The following is an 18,574-nucleotide window of genomic DNA, read 5'->3' on the forward strand; positions in this document are numbered from 1 at the left end:
TCTCTCTCACTCTCACTCACGCTCTCTCACTCGCTCTCTCTCACTCTCACTCGCTCGCTCTCTCTCTCACTCGCTCGCTCTCTCTCTCAGGCGGCCCTTATGGTGCGGTTGGCGTGGACCTGGCGTTCGAGGCCATGCTTTGCCAGATTTTCGGCGAGGACTTCATCCAGAGCTTCAAAGCCAAGCGGCCGGCAGCCTGGGTGGACCTCACCATCGCCTTCGAGGCCCGGAAACGCACGGCCACGCCGGGCCGGGCCAACGCCCTCAACATCAGCCTGCCCTTCTCCTTCATCGACTACTACAAGAGGCACAGGGGCCAGAGTGTGGAGACCGCCCTGCGGAGGAGCAAGTGAGTGTGTGTGTGTGTGTGTGTGTGTCTAGTTGAGTGTGTTGACAGATGGGTCATGGAGGTGTGTATGTGTGTGTGTTATTTGCGAAGGAACCAAGCAGTGTGTGTATAGGCTCGTGTGTGAAAGTAGTATGTGCGTCATAGAAGGAGTTGTAGGGTAAAGGTGACATACTTTTGTGTGTGTGTCTGTGTGTATGTGTCAGCATGAATATAGTGAAGTGGTCGTCACAGGGGATGTTGCGGTTAACTCAAGAGGCCATGAACGAGCTCTTCCAGCCAACTATTGGCAACATCGTCAAACACATTGGTAATGACGAACACACACACACACACACACACACACACTCAAGACTCATTACCTACATAAGTTCCCCTTAGCTACATAAGTATGAACACTCAGATCCACATGTTGTGCAAAGAAACATTTCTTTTACTGTCACTCGACTATCCTTTTCCTTTCTTCTCTTCTCCATCTCTTCTGTCCCTCTTTTCTTTCTCCCTTCTTTCAATCTGTATGAACTCTAATGCATCTATTCATTTTCTGTGCCTGCTGAATCCAGTTCAGGATCACGTGGGGGTGGGGGGTCCCACCAGGCTGAGATGGGTCAAAAGTCTTCCTCAGGGCCCATACACACAATCATTTCCATGCCATTCATAATTGTTTCCATGCCATTCATACTTAATGTCTCCTATCCAGCCTAACATGCATGTTTCTGACTGTGGGGGGAAAACCTGCATAAACACTGAGACAACACGCAAACCCTAAACAGTTGTGCTGGAACTGAGCCCGGGCTCCTCTTGCTTCCAGTTAACATCGCAGACGAAACCAACCTAAAATAAACGTTCACATCTCGCTCTGTTCTGCAACGATCCCTCATTCATCTTTTCTTCCACAGAGGAGCTGATGGCAAAGCAGGAAGTGCGCGGTGTGCGTTTCCTGTTTCTGGTCGGCGGGTTCGCCGAGTCGCCTATGCTGCAGAAGGCGGTCCAGAATGCGCTGGGGCGAATGTGCCGCATTATCATCCCCCAGGACGTTGGCCTGACCATACTGAAGGGGGCCGTGCTGTTTGGACTGGATCCCACCGTGGTGAGGACACCGGGACACCGAGAACGTCAATAACCCTCTTTACGAGGCGCTCATATCCCACCGTCACCTTTCACTCACCTAAATTTAAACGCACGGAGGGGGCGGGAAAAAGCGTCTGCATCTGCCTGAGTAGAATTGTCATCCCTTCACTCAGCAGCGACGTTTGAGAGAGTTTGATGCTCGGTGAACTTGAACGAGTGAACTTGTATGACGTGAACATGCTTGATCTGTAGAGGTGCTCAGTGTCACGGTGAGCCCGACGCTGAAATCAAACACGGAGGAATCTCTTATTCATGCGACCTCGCACCATCTGTAGCTTAATGGCTTTAATTTGATAGAGTACAGAATACAGACGGTGTGGCAGATGGTTCAATCACATTACATTATCAATATTTTAGCTAGCAGCTATAAAACTAGCTGGGTAGCTTTTAGCCTCCTTGTTGTTGTCGTATTATATCATCCACTAGAAGAACCCCGCTACAATGTAGCGGTTTGGTTATCCACCCGTCTATATCTCCCTCCTCTTCATGCTGCCAGCTAACCGCCTTCCCCCTGCCCCTAAACCCCCCACCCCCCACTCCAACTCCCTCTCCCCAAATGCTCAGAATCATCTGAAATGCCGAGAAAAGTGGTTTTTAGCCATTTTTAGAAAATGCATATTTTGCATAACTATGCATAATTATTATAATTATTTTAAATTTCTGCTATTTTTCTGGTTCTCCCTGGAACAATACCTACCACCTCCAAAAAAAAATTAGGATCATAAGTGCATTTTTGCAAAAATGCATATATTTTGCATAATGCCAAAACATTTCCAAGTCCCAGAATTTTTTTTTATATAGGTGAAAAAAATCAAAGATGCTCAGAATCATCTGAAATGTCGAGAAAAGTGTTTTTTTAGCCATTTTTAGGAAAATGCATATTTAGCATATTTATGCATAATTATGCATATTTTTAATTTTCTGGGATTTTTCCCTTACTCTCTGAGACAATACCCACCACCTCCAAAAAAGATTAGGATCATAAATGCTTCAGTTTTCGGTCCCGCTATCTACACTAACTAACACACACACACACTAACACCACACACACACACACACGTTACGAAAATATATGAGTAGATGTTTTCGGCCTGTTTCCAGTGTGGGAAGATGGCGGCGCAAATGAACGTTTGCAGCGGCCTCACCCAGTACCGGTGTGGGAAGATGGCGGCGCGAATTCACGTTTGCGGCAGGCTCACCCGGTACCGTCCATGCAGTGTCTTTGTCCACATCTGCATCTAAGTTTGTGTCTTCGTTTGATGACTGGGAGAGCTGGCGCTGGATCGGCTGAGGGAGCTTGGTCTGCTGCATCCTGTGGGTCCAAGCACCACGGCCCTGACTGGAGCTGGGCCCGAAGAGGAAACATCGAGGGCGGTCTGACAGGATGCGGAAGCGGGGCAGGCTAAGCTAACTGCTAGCCCATGCAGACCGGCAGTTCCGATAACACCGAGGGCGGTCTGGCAGCGGCCTCGCCTGGCCTTGGCTGTGTTTTTAGTGTCGTCGTGTGGAGTGCAGGGAGGTGTATCGAAGGTGTCTGGCTGGGAGAGCTGGCGTTGGATCGGCTGAGGGAGCTTGGACTGCTGCATCCTGTGGGTCCAAGGACCACGGCCCTGACTGGAGCTGGGCCCGAAGAGGAAATACCAAGGGCGACCTGACAGGATGTGGAAGCAGGGCAGGCTAAGCTAACCGCTAGCCCATGCAGACCGGCAGTTCCGACAGTCATCCTGGCTGGCGTTCGTCCTCCTGGACAGTGATTTATTTATTTTTTTGTAGTTTAGATATATGTGTTAGTTTGGATATGTGTTCTTGTAGTTGTTGTAGTTTTTGGATGTGTTTTTGTCTTTGTGTTGCACTGCTGTAGATTGGGGGAAACGATGTTTCGTTTCATTTCATGAAACAAAACGACAAAGGGTTTCTGATTCTGATGTAGGGCGCGAAAGTGATAGAGTCGCCCTCTAGTGGCAGCGGGTGGAACGGCTCAACTTCTCAACAGTCCTATTTATTCATCTATTTATTTTTAACACCTTACGCTGTGATATACACGATTGGAGTCGAGCTTTGTTGATTCTGGTTATATTTGAGCCGTTACCGACAAAGTAAAGTATTTTGAATGATTTCTGAGTTTACATACGTCCCAAAAAACCCCGCGACTCCAATAGCTACGCTGATATGAATTTGCCGTCACTGTTTGAAAATTGGTCAACGGAGAAACGAATGGAGATTCTTCTCCTGGTGGTAATGCAGCCACTAGAGGGCGCAGGCTCTTACTTACTGTCGCTCCCTGGGCTCATTGCGGGGACCAAATGATTTATTCAGCTGCATAATCAGTCCTAATGTGACCTTCTTTAATCATCTCCATCTCATGCCCCCCCTCCCCCTCAGGTACGGGTCCGGCGGTGTCCTCTTACCTACGGCGTGGGCGTGCTGAACCGTTTCGTGGAGGGACGCCACCCCCCCGACAAGCTGCTCATCAAAGACGGGCGCGAGTGGTGCACCGACGTCCTCGACCGCTTCGTGTCCGTGGACCAGTCGGTGGCCCTTGGCGAGGTGGTGAGGCGGAGCTATACGCCGGCCCGCGTCGGCCAGCGGAAAATCATCATCAACATCTACTGCAGCCTGACCGACGACGTCGTGTACATCACGGACCCCGGGGTCAGGAAGTGCGGCACCATCACGCTGGACCTGCCGGAGCCGCTGCCGGTGCCGGGAGCGGTGGGCGGGGCGGTGGCCGGAGCGGTAGGCGGCGGAAGAGGAGGGGACAGGAGGGAGATCAGGGCGACGATGCAGTTCGGTGACACGGAGATCAAAGTCATGGCGGTGGACATGTCGTCGAGCCGCTCGGTGAGGGCCTCCATAGACTTCCTGTCTAACTGAGGAGACTCAGTACAGGCCTACCGTACATGTACGTTTGATTCCATGAGGCGCTCAGAATGACGTAAAAAGTCAAAGGAGGTACATTGGGCAGAGGTGTTATATATTTTGTCGTGAGAACGGGAGCTTTTTGTTTGCTAAAGGAACTCCTCTCAGTAGACCACACATACGATTACTCCTCAGAAATGTAAAAAAAACCAAAAACATGTTGAGTATTTTATTTTCATTTAATTCTGCTTGTTCCAGATTAGTAATCTTCAAAAAGGGCCAGCTGTTTTTTTTTCCTCAAAGGGCGTTTGACCCTACACAGAGGTGACGCCCAGCCCATTTGAGTTAATTAATTGGCATCACTTGAGAGTTTCTTGTCACACGGTCGAAACTCTTTTTCCGGTAGAGAAAAGTAATCTGAAAGGAACGCTTGTGTGAATTCTGTGAATTCAGCGCCTCGGAGAATAGAGGGGAAGGAAACATCTGAGTTGGCTCAATTAACAGTTATCAGAAGACCCCCTTCAACACGTCTGCCTCTGATCCCTGGAGGGATTCGACGCACACATTACAAGAAGGCCTAACTGGTGTTTCAGTACCAAATACTGGAGTGCTGGGGGGGTGGGGGGGTCCTCTGCAGCTCCTGATCTACACGGATACCTCATTTTAAAACACGAGTCACTATTGAACATCCTTCATTCGCCAGTTTGAAACCACACTTACCATCCAACACCTACTCGACTGCAGCTATTCTTTCTCCGCCTAGTTGCCAAAGTAGTGAACTACCAGCCGAAAAAGCTATTTGCCATAGTAAAGGGTTGTTTTTTTTTTAAGAGTGCATCTCGTGGAAGGACTGGAATCGTTGCATAGTTTTCTGAATGTATCATGCATGAATTCTTGCTATGAGCCTTGCAGGTGTCTCACATAAAATATATGTTGACCTGACTTTATTCCTGTTACAGAGAACGGAATTTGCCTAGTTTTGACAAGGGCGAAGTAGTATTAAATATTATTTGCTGGTAAAATATGCAGAGATGGAAAAACCCCGTCCAGAAAGTAAAAACCCTATCCGTGTCTTTGCTCCACCCATGTACTAAACCATCAGATTGCACTGACTAGTTTCCCCAAATCTGCTGGTTTAACACAGGGATAGAGTAAAGACAAGGTTAGGGTTTTTACTTTCTGGACCGGGTTTTTCCACCTCTGAAAATGTGGTATTAGTACTACTTACCATTTCGCAAGGGTTTGTGACAGGGGGGGAAAAGAAAGATCACCGGACTGATGGAGCCAATCAAAATCCACTCCAGTGACGCCATCACTTCCGGGCTCGCGAGAAATCCACCGGTCATCTCTAACCTGTTATTTTCATTAGCCAAGTCTTGGACGACCTTCAGCTTTGGGAGCCAGGTGTGATGTGTCAGTCTCGGTCAAGCGGCCAATGAAAGCAGATGGTTTTCATTTAAGGGGAGAAAAGACGGACACGAAAATAAATGACTTAAATTAATCTTTTTTTTTTTTGAAATAAGAAGAAGTGCCTAACATGGCGGGATATACCAAACTGACTTCTGAAAACATCCCTGTGATTTTTCTCAACTTGTCTTGTATGGCATGTCCCCCCCTTGCATTTTACAGCTAAGCGGGCCCAAAACAAAACAAACAACAACAAATCATATAATATAACTTGTAAATAATACTTGATCAGGGTCTAGTTACTCCCAACATTGTGTTTTTGTCGGGGGGGGGGGGTCTGCTGTTATATACCGATGAATGAAAGAAGAAAACCCTAAAACACCTGATCTTTATGGGACATACAGCGTTACTCATTTGTGTAACATTGTATCGGGGTGACCTGATCATGAATCCCGCACCCCCCCCCCCAAAAAAAGGGACAGAGGTGTAGCTCTTTGGGAGCCGAAATCAACCATACGCTGAAATTGCCAACAAACCACATGCTCTGTTTTTGTTTTGATTTATTTTTTTGTTTTGTTTTATTTTCCCTTCAGTTAGTTTTTTGGAGGACGGCTCGGTCCACGTATATATAAGCGGTAGTTCCACCCGGAAACGCGTGAGGGCGTTTTTTACAACCGACTTTAGCTCAAACTTCCGTGTGACCAAGCGGTTCCGTGCCGCTGATTGGCTTACCGTAACGCTTGCCCCACCCTAACCTTAACCTTAGCCAATCAGAGGGCAGAGTTCCGGTTGGAAAAAATCTCGCTTCCGAAACCAACGGCGCTCATGAATGTTGAGCTGTCACGTTATCTGGCTGTACCACACACACACACACACACACTGCCCAGCCGTTTCACAGAGGTGGGCGTGGTTATCTCAAGGCATTCCAAGAGATGTACAGCTTTACCACAGTAAAGCGCAGTATTGACGGTAAATAAAGGGACAGTAAAGGTTAACGTCACCTCAGCTTTAGTGGGATTCAACTGTGTACCCATCATATAACCTGCATCTCCAGCAACCTTCTTTTTTACTGTAATAAACTCTCGCTGTCAGTATAAAGAAAGGTGAAGCTTCCTCTTCTAGAACTTACATTTTGTTAAAACTGTACATTCTCTTGTTCCATCCAAAGGAGTTGAATCAAGTGCAACTGGACTTGGTATATATCCATGAAGACTTGATTCAACTCCTTTGGATAACCATGACCTGGATGAATGAGAAAATTCACAGACATCTTCTCTTGTTCGTTTACAAAATGTTGGATAAAATGGTTGAGAGTGACTAAAAGACAGTGACACCGTTATGAATGTCACTTAATTTAGAACAATATCTGTTTATCAACAGCCTTGACTATGTGAGACTTACCGTCCATCTTAGATTGTTGATACAAAACCACAGTAGCAAAGTACTGAGACATGCTGTATTATGATATATATGGTATATGATGTATGCTGTATTAAAACATTTCACCCTTCCCTCCGCACAAATGAAACAGAGCTTTTTTTTTTTTTTAGCTGTGGCTTTATTGAGTCTGGACTGGTACAATAAATAGCTCCACACAGCGTGACCAAGAAGAAATGCTTCGGAGCGGCTCGACAACCAATCAGTGCTTTGTTTTTCTGCAAGTTAGTTACAAAACGGCTGGGCTGCTTGCATCGGACAAGTAAGGACGATGGCTGAGGTGTTAAGAGGGACAGGAGAGTGTGTGTGTGTGTCACAGAGAGAGAGAGAGAGAGAGAGAGAGAGAGAGAGAGAGAGAGAGAGAGAGAGAGAGAGAGAGAGAGAGAGAGAGAGAGAGACTATCCTGTAATGTCAAAGACTGGAGACAGGGCATCATTTTACATAATTGATCCATTTCTCAGCAAAAATGCTGTGAACGATAGATTCACAAACATTGAGGCTGCAAATAACTTGGAACATCTGAAATGAGAGAGCTTCCGAAACCTCAAAGAACTTAGTGGGGGGGAAAAAAAGTTTAAGAAAGCAGCGCAAACCTTTTGCTAGGTTTACCCCCCCCCCCCTCAAAAAAAATCTGGTTTCTACGAGCACGCCTTTATTTCTGCCATCTGCAATGTGTGTGTTCCCAACAAATGATTCTTTCATCCCCATTTTACTTTGGCATTGAAATCCCAATACAGCTGAAACACCCAGGCCACATTCCAACACAGAAATACATCAGAGGAACTGGCGTTTCCTTACCAAATGGTGAAAAAAACAAAAAACAAAATTACAATTTTTTTTCCACTGTCTTTTTTCTAACATGGCTTGGAGCCTTACCTAGGCAGAATACTCTACGTGCATCTACGGGATTCAATGTCAGGTTATCAATGAGGCCCTGCTTTCCCGCCTCCCTCTCTAGTGAGCGTGGGGTCTCCCGCGGCCCCTGCCGGCGCCGCCCGGTGGTGCATCCATGCTACTGCGTGGGTTCTTGATCGTCTCGTCAACAGACAGGATGAGGCAGGCTGCCTCCGAGGCCGCTGTGAGGGCATTGATGCGCACGACGGATGGCTCCCAGACGCAGGCGACGAAGTTGTCGGCGATATCTTCGTTGTTAACGTCCACGCCATACCACATACCGCCCTGCGGAAAGAGACCCACCGAAGCTCTGAAGTTACTGTTCATTCCGACATTTGAAAATGACATACACCACAATGATTAGTGGCCAGATGAGAGAAGGGTAAACAGATACTATTAACCAACACGTATTGTGGAGCTCCCTCTAGTGCTTGACCTGTACTCAACAGACTGGATATCAATATAAGATGGAAGTCCCAGAAGTTGATTTGCTACCAAGTGGCGATCAATGACGGATTGGTGTGCCCACTTGAGGCTTTGTAAACCAGGCAATTCCCCATCTGATCCTCCTTCCTGCTCTTGGCCCTGTGTGTTTCTCCCAGTGTTTCCCATACATAGACTCAGGCAGGCCGCCCAGATATTATTAACGGCCGCCAAAATATATTTGGTGACCCATTTTAGCACTTTTTCCCCCCAACCGACAGAACCGATGCCATCTGCAATCAATTAACTAGTGGAGAATCTGCCCTCACTCTACCCATCCTGTACCTGTTCGTGCAATTATCGTGAGAAGAGTCTACTGGGCCAACACACACACACACACACACACACACACACCTAGGGACAGTTTAGTACGGCCGATTCACCTGACCTACATGTCTTTGGACTGTGGGAGGAAACCGGAGCACCTGGAGGAAACCCACGCAGACACAGGGAGAACATGTAAACTCCACACAGAGGACAACCTGGGATGACCCCCAAGGTTGGACTACCCCGGGGCTCGAACCCAGGACCTTCTCGCTGTGAGGCAACCACGCTAAACCCTGCGCCACCGTGCCGCATTACTGAGTAATTGTTCTCTGAATTTGGCAGTAGCTTCAAATTCTATGAAAGAAAGCTGCAACCATGCTGCGTTGGTAGCAGCAAGACTCAAGAGTGTATTCAGTACACATAACCTGACCACTGCACAACATGCGGCAAAGCTGTCCTGGCTAAATATAAGAAAGATTATACACTTGGGGAAAAGGTTTCCTTACAGCTGTTTTTCCTTTAGAAATAGCGTTTGTATTCTTCACATATGTTCTATTTTTAAAACTATTTCAAAATATGTGCAACTAGCTGAACTCACACCTAAAAAAAACTTCAATTTTTACCCAGGAAATCCTGCTGTAGTCGAGGAGGAAGGTTCATTCTTAAATGACGTATTCAGTTTTGCTAACGCTGCCAGCAGTACGGCAGAATGACAATGGAAAACATCTTTAAGTCCACAGTGGATGCTGCTATTGTACCTAAACCCATGTGATTTGTTCGGATGATTGCAGGAGAGACAAGGAGGATTTTTACAACGACTATGTTGGAGACTTTCACCCCCTTACTACACTTGGTGCGCATTTGTGTGCATGTTTAATTGACTGCGCAGGTTTTTCTCCATCCCCCACCTGCGCATGCTTGGCCCGCAGCTTGTTGAGGATGTTGGTGGCGTCGAAGCCAGCGTTGTCACACAACTGTCTAGGGATGATCTCCAGGGCCTTAGCATACGCGCCGATCAGCAGCTGCTGTTTGCCGGGGATCGTTCTGGAGTAATCCCTCAGGTACTTGGACAGCTCCATTTCGATGGCACCTCCACCCGCCACCACGGAGTCGTTCTAGAGACACGTGGAAAGAGAAATGCTTTAAAAAAGTTGACCGTGGCATCCAGAAAATGATGGTACATTTTAACAGAATGCTGTAGCTTAAAGCCCTAGAGAAGGAAAAGGTTTGCAAATAACTAAATAAATGAGAGTGTGAAGAAATGGAATGAATGAAAAGACTATGCCTAAAACGATCTTAACTGGATCTTCAAGAATCTGCACCTCTTTTCACTCAAGGTTTTTTTTTCTTTGTAAATTTTAAAGTTAACTACTAAATGGAAAAACCACACAAAAGAAGCATACTTTCCCACTAGCTAAAAACTTCTACTTTGACTTACTGGGGAAACCGATGTGAAAATGACAAGTGATGGAAACAAAATCTCTATAATGCTCTAAATGCAAGACATTCTTGTATGTGTGTACAAGGAGTTTTAACTCGCTTAAAGCCGGAAAAGCACAAACAAACAATATATGTGACGTCAACAGACCTTGATGGCCCTGCGTACAATCATGATGGCATCGTGCAGCGAGCGTTCTGTCTCCTCCATGAACTGTTCTGCTCCGCCCCTCAGGATGATAGTGCACGTTTTGGCCTTGGGGCAACCTTTAAAGAAGTTATACCTGAAGAGAGAGTGAGAAGGAGGAAGAAACAAGGGAGTGTTTTTGTTTAACCTTGAAAAAGTTACATCAAAGAGAGTGCAATGAAAACACACGGAATTGAAATTGGTCCTCCCACCTCTCTCCTCCGACCTGGACCTCCTCAAAGAGGTCGCATTGTCCCAGGACGTTGTCTGTCATGGCCCCTACTGAAGTCTGGATGGAGCCCCCGCAGGCCTGGAAGTCACATCACAAACAATGTTCCTCACTCAATAAACCATAATCGTACAGAATATCCAGACAACGGGGAGTCAAAGAGGCCATCTATCTGAAGAGGGAATGACCGTCCCTGAACCAAGGGGGTGGGGGTGCCTAAGAGTACATCTGTCGCCATTTTACAATGCTGTGATTGCAAACATTCCCAAATCCTCTGTGAGTAGTACACATGGCCACTGTAACTCTAGTTAATGGTCATGCCCATATTTGCATATGAAACTGATCGTTGGTTTCGGTCGTTATGCAACTGTATTGTCTGTAAGAGTGGGGACACCTGCAGTCAGTTGAGACTGAAGAGGTCACTTAGATGAGTGATGAAACATATCCGTCAATAAACGTATCCAAATGAACTGATTCAACTTTCTTTCTTTGAGCTTTAAATAGACATTTTTTTTCAAAGCGACGCAACAACACCACTGCAAACAACAACTCAAACTAAGTTTGAGTTGTTGTTTGCAGTCAGTTTGCGGACTGAAGCGAGCACTTTTCGTTACCAGCCATCAAGAGTAGTAACGTCTATAATACTGAGTCTGTGTGTATCTACTACCATCATGGTCCTCTTAAGGTCCTCGTCCTGGACCCTGCCGGCACAGAACAGGTCTCTGTCAGCGAAGTATTGTGTGGCCACGTCACCAATAGGCAGCTTGGACAGAACCACCTTGGCTCCCGACTGGTGGATCTTCTCCAGCTTGTCATACAGAATGTTCCACTCAGCATCCACGATGGCCTGGTAGTCCTGGAAGAAAACAGAAAGAGGAAATAGGATGTATCATTAGTGAGTATAATTACATTTCAGCAATTTGCAGGAGCTTTTTTTCCCCATGGAGAATGCCCTAAATTGACAAAACATCAGTGAAACAAAGGGCCTACTTAATCCCATTTACACACCTGCACTAATAACACTGAATCCCACCGTTACAGCCATTCTTAACTCAGGTCATGTATTCTAGTTTTGTATTCTGGTTACTAGGCTCACTCCACCTGTTGTGACAGGTCCAAAGACTACCCGATAGGATTACTGGAATAATACGAATACCAAGCAGAACAGAACATCAGCAGTATTCAAGGCACCAAGCACTGTTGCTGGGAACCAGTACTCTAATAGCCGGTGTTGGTATTTTAACAAGTGACAACGAATGTGACACTGCATTCATAACATCCCAACATGATGTCTTTTACAGTAACTACTGATAGGTAGGTAGGTGCATTGTGGTAGGAAAATGGGTTCTGGAGATTGTACTCAACATCATATCAATGGAGAGCTATGTATGCAAGTTTTCATAAGAATCCAACAGTACCCCATCTGATTTCACCGACCAGTCCTTCATTATCTGATTGAAAGTGTGTTAATCAGTGAAATCAGATAATAAGAGTTGGTTGGAATGAAAACCTTCATACACATGGCCCTCCATATCACATGATTAAGTATTACTGGGCTACACCATTAGCTTCTTGTTTTTACTTGCCGTCTGTGGATGTTTATTCGAGAATATGGCACAACTGATTGTTACTTAATGTCCTTTGTAATAGTAAAATACAATGAATGAGAAAGTTAGCCAAATTGCTTTGCTCAAGCACACTTTGAACAGGACAGGTGTCTGTCAGACACTGAACTGATCCATCTTGACATGGTCACTGACCACTAATTCAACTTTCCACAAAAATTTTTTTTTCTTAGTCTTTTATTAAATACTATAGCCAAAAACAGACCAGACTAAGGACATGGACAGTAACAATGCAGCAGGGGGACAAGTTTAAAAGGTAACGAGAACAACATGACATTTTTTCAATGAAAGCAATATGGCAAAGTTATTTTGGCCAATGATGAAAATATGTCCAGTACTGATGGGTTTATCAGGTAAAAGACATCTAGCCATGTCTACAGCTCGAAAAGCAAAATATAGGGTTTAATTACACTTGAACGGGTAATCTTTTTATTTCATTTCAACTTAAAAAATTTCAAATAAAAGTAGCTTGATAGTAACACAGACAGTGAGTGCATTAATTTGTCATCTTCGTACCTCGACATTGTTGACGCGGACTTCAGCATTGTCCTTCTCAGCCTTCAGCTCCAGCTCCACATTGAGCAGAGCAATCTTCGGGTTCTCATAGCGTTTCGGCTGCATCTCAAACCCGGCGTAGGAGAAGGTCTTCTTGAACGCAACCCCAGCCACCAAGTGGGATTCCTGGGGGTAAGGTGGGATATTAGAGGAAGGGGACATAGGATGACAAAGTAAGACAGATTGGTTAGTGAATGTGTTAGCACAGCCCTCCTACAAAGTGACAATTCCACACATCCATTCCAGGCAGCAAAACAACAGCGATCTACTCAAGGACACATTAAAAGGAGACCTAGGTCTTACGCTGCACTTAAGTCCTATTTGCACAGGACTAGTATTACCTGGGGACCGTATGTGATTCAGAAATTACCATACGACTGTGTTTCGTACGGCACATTTGCACGTAATAATCAAAGTCTGTATTTTACTCAAATTTACTGACATTATCCCCCCGGATAGAATTGAAAATGTCAAGGCTCCGTGGCTAACATCCACTTCTGAAATGTTCTTCTGGCTTTGCCCTAGCCAGACAGAGTTCAACGTCTTTCAGGTCCTATCGCTCACGCACCACTTCCCCAACAGTGAAGGCAAGACAGACCTGCAGTCCGCCCATCGCGCCGAGGGCCGGGATCCCACCTCAGCCGGTGCATGCCGGCCCTCACTTTCATTGCAGATTTCGCTGTTCTGGTGGATTTGAGCTTGCTCTTTCTGCAAATGGCTCTCCATGCTGTGTGGAGATGAGCCTCCTGAATTTCTGCCTAAAATGATGTCCAAACTTTCATTTATATTTTCCACTGCAGCCTCCAAAATTCTCGACCATGAACTACTACTACTACGTTCAGCTGCTGCCATTAGGGGTTGCCACAGTGGATCATCCGTTTCCATTTCTTCCTGTCCTCTGCATCTTCCTCTGTCACATCAGCCACCTGCATGTCCTCCCTCACCACATCCATAAACCTCTTTGGCCTGCCTCGTTTCCTCTTCCCTGGCAGTTCCATATTCAGCATCCTTCTCCCAATATACCCAGCATCTCTCCGCCACACGTCCAAGCCATTTCAATTTTGCCTCTCTTGCTTCATCTCCAAACTGTCCAACCTGAGCTGTCTCTCTAATATAGTTGTTCCTAATCCTGTCCTTCTTCATCACTCCCAATGAAAATCTTAACACTGCCACCTCAAGCTCTGCCTCCTGTCTTTTCGTCAGTGCCACTGTCTCCAAACCATATAATATAGCTGGTCTCACATCCATTCTAACATGAAAGAGGCAGGAAAAAAAATGTACAGAGGGAAAAAAAAAAAAAAACACATTAAAAAAAAAATTACCCCAAATTACTGAGATGATGATTTGCATGGGACTAATATCAGATGACATGTTTGCCGAAATATGGTTGGTAATTTGCACTGGAATTTTTACTTTACAAATGGAGTCGCACAGGATTAAGATCATAGACAGCCTCCGCAATTATTTCAAATTACTAGAGGTCCCCAGGTAATACTACTCCCATGCGAATCGGACATAAGACGAATTCAAAGCAAGTTTTGTTTAGAATGGCAAAGGAAGGAGAACCCACCTCCAGCGCTCCGCCCTGGACCTTCTTAATGCCGATCATTTTGAGAGGCAGCAGCTCATCCAGAGACATGACCGCGTCCACCACCATCTTGGAGAAGAAGTCCTTCTGACCTGCAATCAACTTGGAGTTCATCGCTGTGGCTGCACACCTCTCCAACAGCTGCCTCTGCTCTCTGGGAGAATGGATGAGGGAGAAAGGAGAGGAAGGTGAGAAAAAGGGGAGACAATTAGGAAAAAAACAAAAGGCGAGAGAGGATAATCGGTGTAGGGTGAGCAAGAGAAAAAACAAGTGGAGGAGAGGAGGGTGAGAAAGAGAGAAGTAGAGATCAAAACTCACCAACAACCTTGCAACTCTCTCTGGGGATGGAAAGATGTACCATGGAGGGAAACAGAGGAGAGAAAAAATGCACAAGATGGAGAGAAAACGGGGGGAGAAGAACTCACTGTTTGTCATCTTTTTTGACAGTGACAGAAATCTCCTTGATCTTCTTGACAGCCAGCCCAGTGGCGGTGCGGAACGCCCGGATGATGGTCTGAGGGTGAAGCCCCTCTTCCACATATGCCTTCAACTGTTTCAGGAACTCTGCTGCCAGGAGTGTGACAGAGGTGGTGCCATCTCCGACCTGGAAGTATGGAGGGAGAGAAAGGAAGTCAAAATTGAACTTCAAAGTTGGATTGCTTGCCAATGGAGATATTCAAGTACTGCTTCAATTGCCCTGTAAGGCCTGATCACTTTATTGGAGTTGTTCCTTATCTGATGCGAGGGTCTAAGGACAGGATGTTGTGTTGCTGTAAAGCCCCCTGAGGCAAATTTGTAATTTGTGATATTGGGCTATACAAATAAAATTGACTGAATGACTATTGGGGCATAAACAAGGTGTCATCGAGCGCACACAGATCAGGGCTGGGCTCGAGTCACTTAAGAGTGGAATTCGCAAAAATGATAAGTGATATCTTCATTCCTGATTGGTTAAAAAGATTAGATTGTGGAACTTTTTCCAACTTCTAGAATTGCTTATAAGTAGCCTGACCCCAACTCTCCCTCTTTCTGTCCACCTGTTTTTCCCGTTCTTCACACAAACCTCAGCATCCTGGGAGCGAGCAATGTCCACCAGGGTCTTGGCTGCAGGGTGAACAACATCCAGCAGCTTCAGGATGGTCGCTCCATCATTGGAGATTGTGGCCTTACCTGACAAACACACAGACCCCACCCACACCATTAAAAATGACACCGGTAATGGTAATGACTGTAAGGTCAATTACAAATCAATTTCAATTTAAAAAGCAAGTTTTATTGCTTACTGCATCACTATAAACTAGACATGACCAGATTAGCTTGCAGCAAATAGCAAGAAGTTGTTTCAGATGTTTCTTAAGCCAGGGTCAGACTAGACAATATTTCTGCCTTTCACGATGCCATGTCAGATAAGGCAATCATAGTGCCATACATTCTTGCCCCGTGTTGGCCAGGAGACTGGCAACACTACAAAGTATGACCCTGACCAATCATCGTATGCTGCCTTTCATGATCATAGGTCATTGGGGGCAAGTTCATAGGTCATTGGAGACGAGGGTCAAGAAATTGTCAGTCATGGCAACAGAAACACCATGTATGATGCTGGCGGTCTTGTGTTCCAAAACGAAAAAAAAAGGTTGTCGATGCTGCTGCGGCTAGTGCTACTGGGGAATGATAACCTAGCATAGTTTAACCAGCTACTCACAGGGTTGCTGAAGTGCCTCCCCTATTTCTCGCTAACATTTAACCTATCGTTTTTGACTGTCATGGTACTCCCCTGAAGAAGTGTCAAAAAGGCAGAGGAATTGTTGCCACTGCTCACCGAACCTTTCCTCAGTTTCGTCCTAACAGCAGCAGTAGCAGCAGCATCTCTTTTTCTTTCCAATGTTGACATATGCGCACCAGAGAGCACTTTGTCACCCTATTGGTCAACATCAAGGAACATGTCGTAGGAGATGTCAGACTAGGCAAGAAAACACAAAAAACTCTGAAATGCTAGACTTTTTGTCGGGGTATCATGCCACATTGCTGTTCTTCAATTACGTCACACTACGGGGTAAAAACACCCGTTCATCATTCCCAATGTTCATAATTGGGCCTGACGCTGGAAATTTGTGGGCGACGACAAAATCAGGCTGAATTAGTGTAGTCTGATCCCGGCATAAGATGACTTGCAGTAGCCTTGCTCATAAGAGGATAATTTGACAATATTGACAATTTCTCAGAAACAAAACTTAAGTGTAAAATCTTCGATTTCCAAATAAAACATCCAATAAACCCTCTATCATTATTTTCCCCTCTTTCTCCATCTGTCCATCTCTACCCCTCTACTCACCTCTGCCGTCCACCATGAGTTTGTCCATTCCTCTGGGACCCAGGGTGGTCCTGACAGCCTCAGAAATCACCTGGAGAACAACAACAAACCGACAGCACAGAGTGTGAATGTGAAAACAAAGATCATTTCATTAGAACACACAAAAACTCTCATTAGAGTAAACCACAGACTACATTTATTTTAGGTATACACAAACACAGAGTCATGCACTCCACACAGGCATAACCACAGACACACAAGGAACTCAAGTTTTCCAACCTGGCAGGCATTGATGTTGCTGATGAGCTGGGGAATGCCCTGAGACGTGTCTGTCCCATCCTTCAACAGGATAATCGGTGTGGGCTAAAGGTGAGACAGGGATGAATGTATAGCAAAGACCAAAACAATGTAGGTTTCAAACCTATCAGAACCATAACCCCCCCCCCCCAATGTTGAGGTATTGTTGTTCAAATTCAGACAAATAAACATTGCAAATGTATCTTGGTTTACATGTTCATCAATGACCCCCGCGACTATGGAACTGTACCAGCGCTGTGGTCATCTAGGTTTACATGTGGTCATCTAGATTACATGTACTATAGATTAGGCAGTAGTTCATATTCCAGCTAAGAGGATGGGTACGTCTCACTCAGTTTTTGGTGTGCTATTTCTGTTGGCCACCGAAGAAAAGCAACTTTTGAGTCAAACAAATGTCAAATTTGCTAGACGATTCAGTCAATATGGGTGACTGACCATGAAACGTAATGGGCTCATATAGCGGCATTAACCAACCTTAACGTCCACTAAGATCCACTTCACACTGCTGCTGGATAGCACGGTAAATGTCAATACATATCATGACACCTGCTTACATATGACAGACCCTCGTCATCGTTAATTTGGACACTATATGATTAAAGCCGATGCTGAATCTTTGCCCGACCCTTCCTCCGACTTGGGTGGAGGGTTACTCGCTGCTCAGCATCAACGTTAACCCGCATCGCGGACAGTGCACAGCAACGCGGGAGTGGCTATTACCAAGTAATGACAACGACCATCCAAACCGGACGCAGTTCGGCCATTCATTTATCATCGTTAGAGTCAATCCCACCAGACACGACCGATTGGTTTTACTGTTCACACTCGAAAATCGTAGCCGTCGATTTTTCTAGAGGCCGATCGTAAAAGCGGTCACGGCAAGTTTCCATGGCGACTTTGCAATTTTACCCGAATACAAATCTGACAGTAATCCCCCAATTCCGACGCGCTAGCTTGCTACGCGTCCGCTCACAACACCGTGTACGCCCATTGACGCCGGGAAGCTAAGGCGCTAACAAGTCGGCCAAGCTAGCGATTTAAACCCCTTTCATCCAGGTTTTCCACACAAATATCAGGCTTCCCGCTATGTCCGCGGGCGTCGCAGTACCCTACGCACAGCAAGGGCAGGCATAGTGTCTGACAGGGGGAAGGATGGAGATCGATTGTTCGTTTGGGCTGCAGGCATGAATGCTAGTCACTCACCATCATCTTTGCGGTTCCTTCGAGAAGTTCTCCACCGGCGTCCGCTCCCACAATGCTGTTCGGAAGCCGGGGCTGTGAGGGGGTGCGTTCAAGAGTCGTACAACGTTCTGTTACACCATCTCCTCCTCTCCCCCCCCCCCCCCCCCTCCCTCCTTCGGGGAAGCGTGAGACGTGGCTTATGACATACGTTGCTCGCGTTGTTGCTGGGTGGCGGTATTGCCGGACAGAAAGAGACGCGAGCGAAAAGAAACGTTAAATATGACGACGGGCCTCGCGGTTTTCACAGCGCCGCGTCGA

At 46.0% G+C, this 18,574-nt stretch overlaps 2 protein-coding genes across 2 annotated transcripts in view; one reads left to right on the top strand and one right to left on the bottom strand.

Annotated features, from left to right (window-relative positions):
• The window catches only part of LOC130130983 (heat shock 70 kDa protein 12B-like), a 25,477-nt gene extending 20,301 nt beyond the window's left edge, over positions 1-5,176 (top strand). The window contains exons 5-8 of the mRNA XM_056300845.1: positions 91-349; positions 553-656; positions 1,246-1,436; positions 3,860-5,176. Coding sequence (XP_056156820.1) covers positions 91-349; positions 553-656; positions 1,246-1,436; positions 3,860-4,351 — 1,046 coding nt within the window. The 3' untranslated portion in view covers positions 4,352-5,176. The remainder of the gene's footprint in view (positions 1-90; positions 350-552; positions 657-1,245; positions 1,437-3,859) is intronic.
• Positions 5,177-5,508: 332 nt separating this feature from the next.
• cct7 (chaperonin containing TCP1, subunit 7 (eta)) lies at positions 5,509-18,317 on the bottom strand. Its single transcript, XM_056300029.1, has 12 exons — positions 18,278-18,317; positions 17,036-17,119; positions 16,778-16,847; positions 15,509-15,615; positions 14,871-15,049; positions 14,428-14,599; positions 12,819-12,983; positions 11,345-11,533; positions 10,661-10,758; positions 10,413-10,545; positions 9,733-9,939; positions 5,509-8,359 (listed from the first exon to the last, which is right to left on the bottom strand). The coding sequence occupies exons 1-12, from the start codon at positions 18,281-18,283 to the stop codon at positions 8,135-8,137; spliced, it is 1,635 nt and encodes a 544-aa protein (XP_056156004.1). The 5' UTR covers positions 18,284-18,317; the 3' UTR covers positions 5,509-8,134.
• Positions 18,318-18,574: the final 257 nt, after the last annotated feature.

Source organism: Lampris incognitus, chromosome 20, assembly GCF_029633865.1.
Source record: "Lampris incognitus isolate fLamInc1 chromosome 20, fLamInc1.hap2, whole genome shotgun sequence".
NCBI classification, from domain to species: domain Eukaryota; kingdom Metazoa; phylum Chordata; class Actinopteri; order Lampriformes; family Lampridae; genus Lampris; species Lampris incognitus.

Excerpts from the sequence above, each read along its gene's own strand:
- cct7 (XM_056300029.1), bottom strand. Across the intron at positions 15,616-16,777 it reads ACTCATGGTGGACGGCAGAG|GTAAGGCCACAATCTCCAAT; the intron begins GTGAGTAGAGGG and ends TGTGTTTGTCAG. Across the intron at positions 12,984-14,427 it reads TCCAGGGCGGAGCGCTGGAG|GAATCCCACTTGGTGGCTGG; the intron begins GTGGGTTCTCCT and ends CCTTACCCCCAG.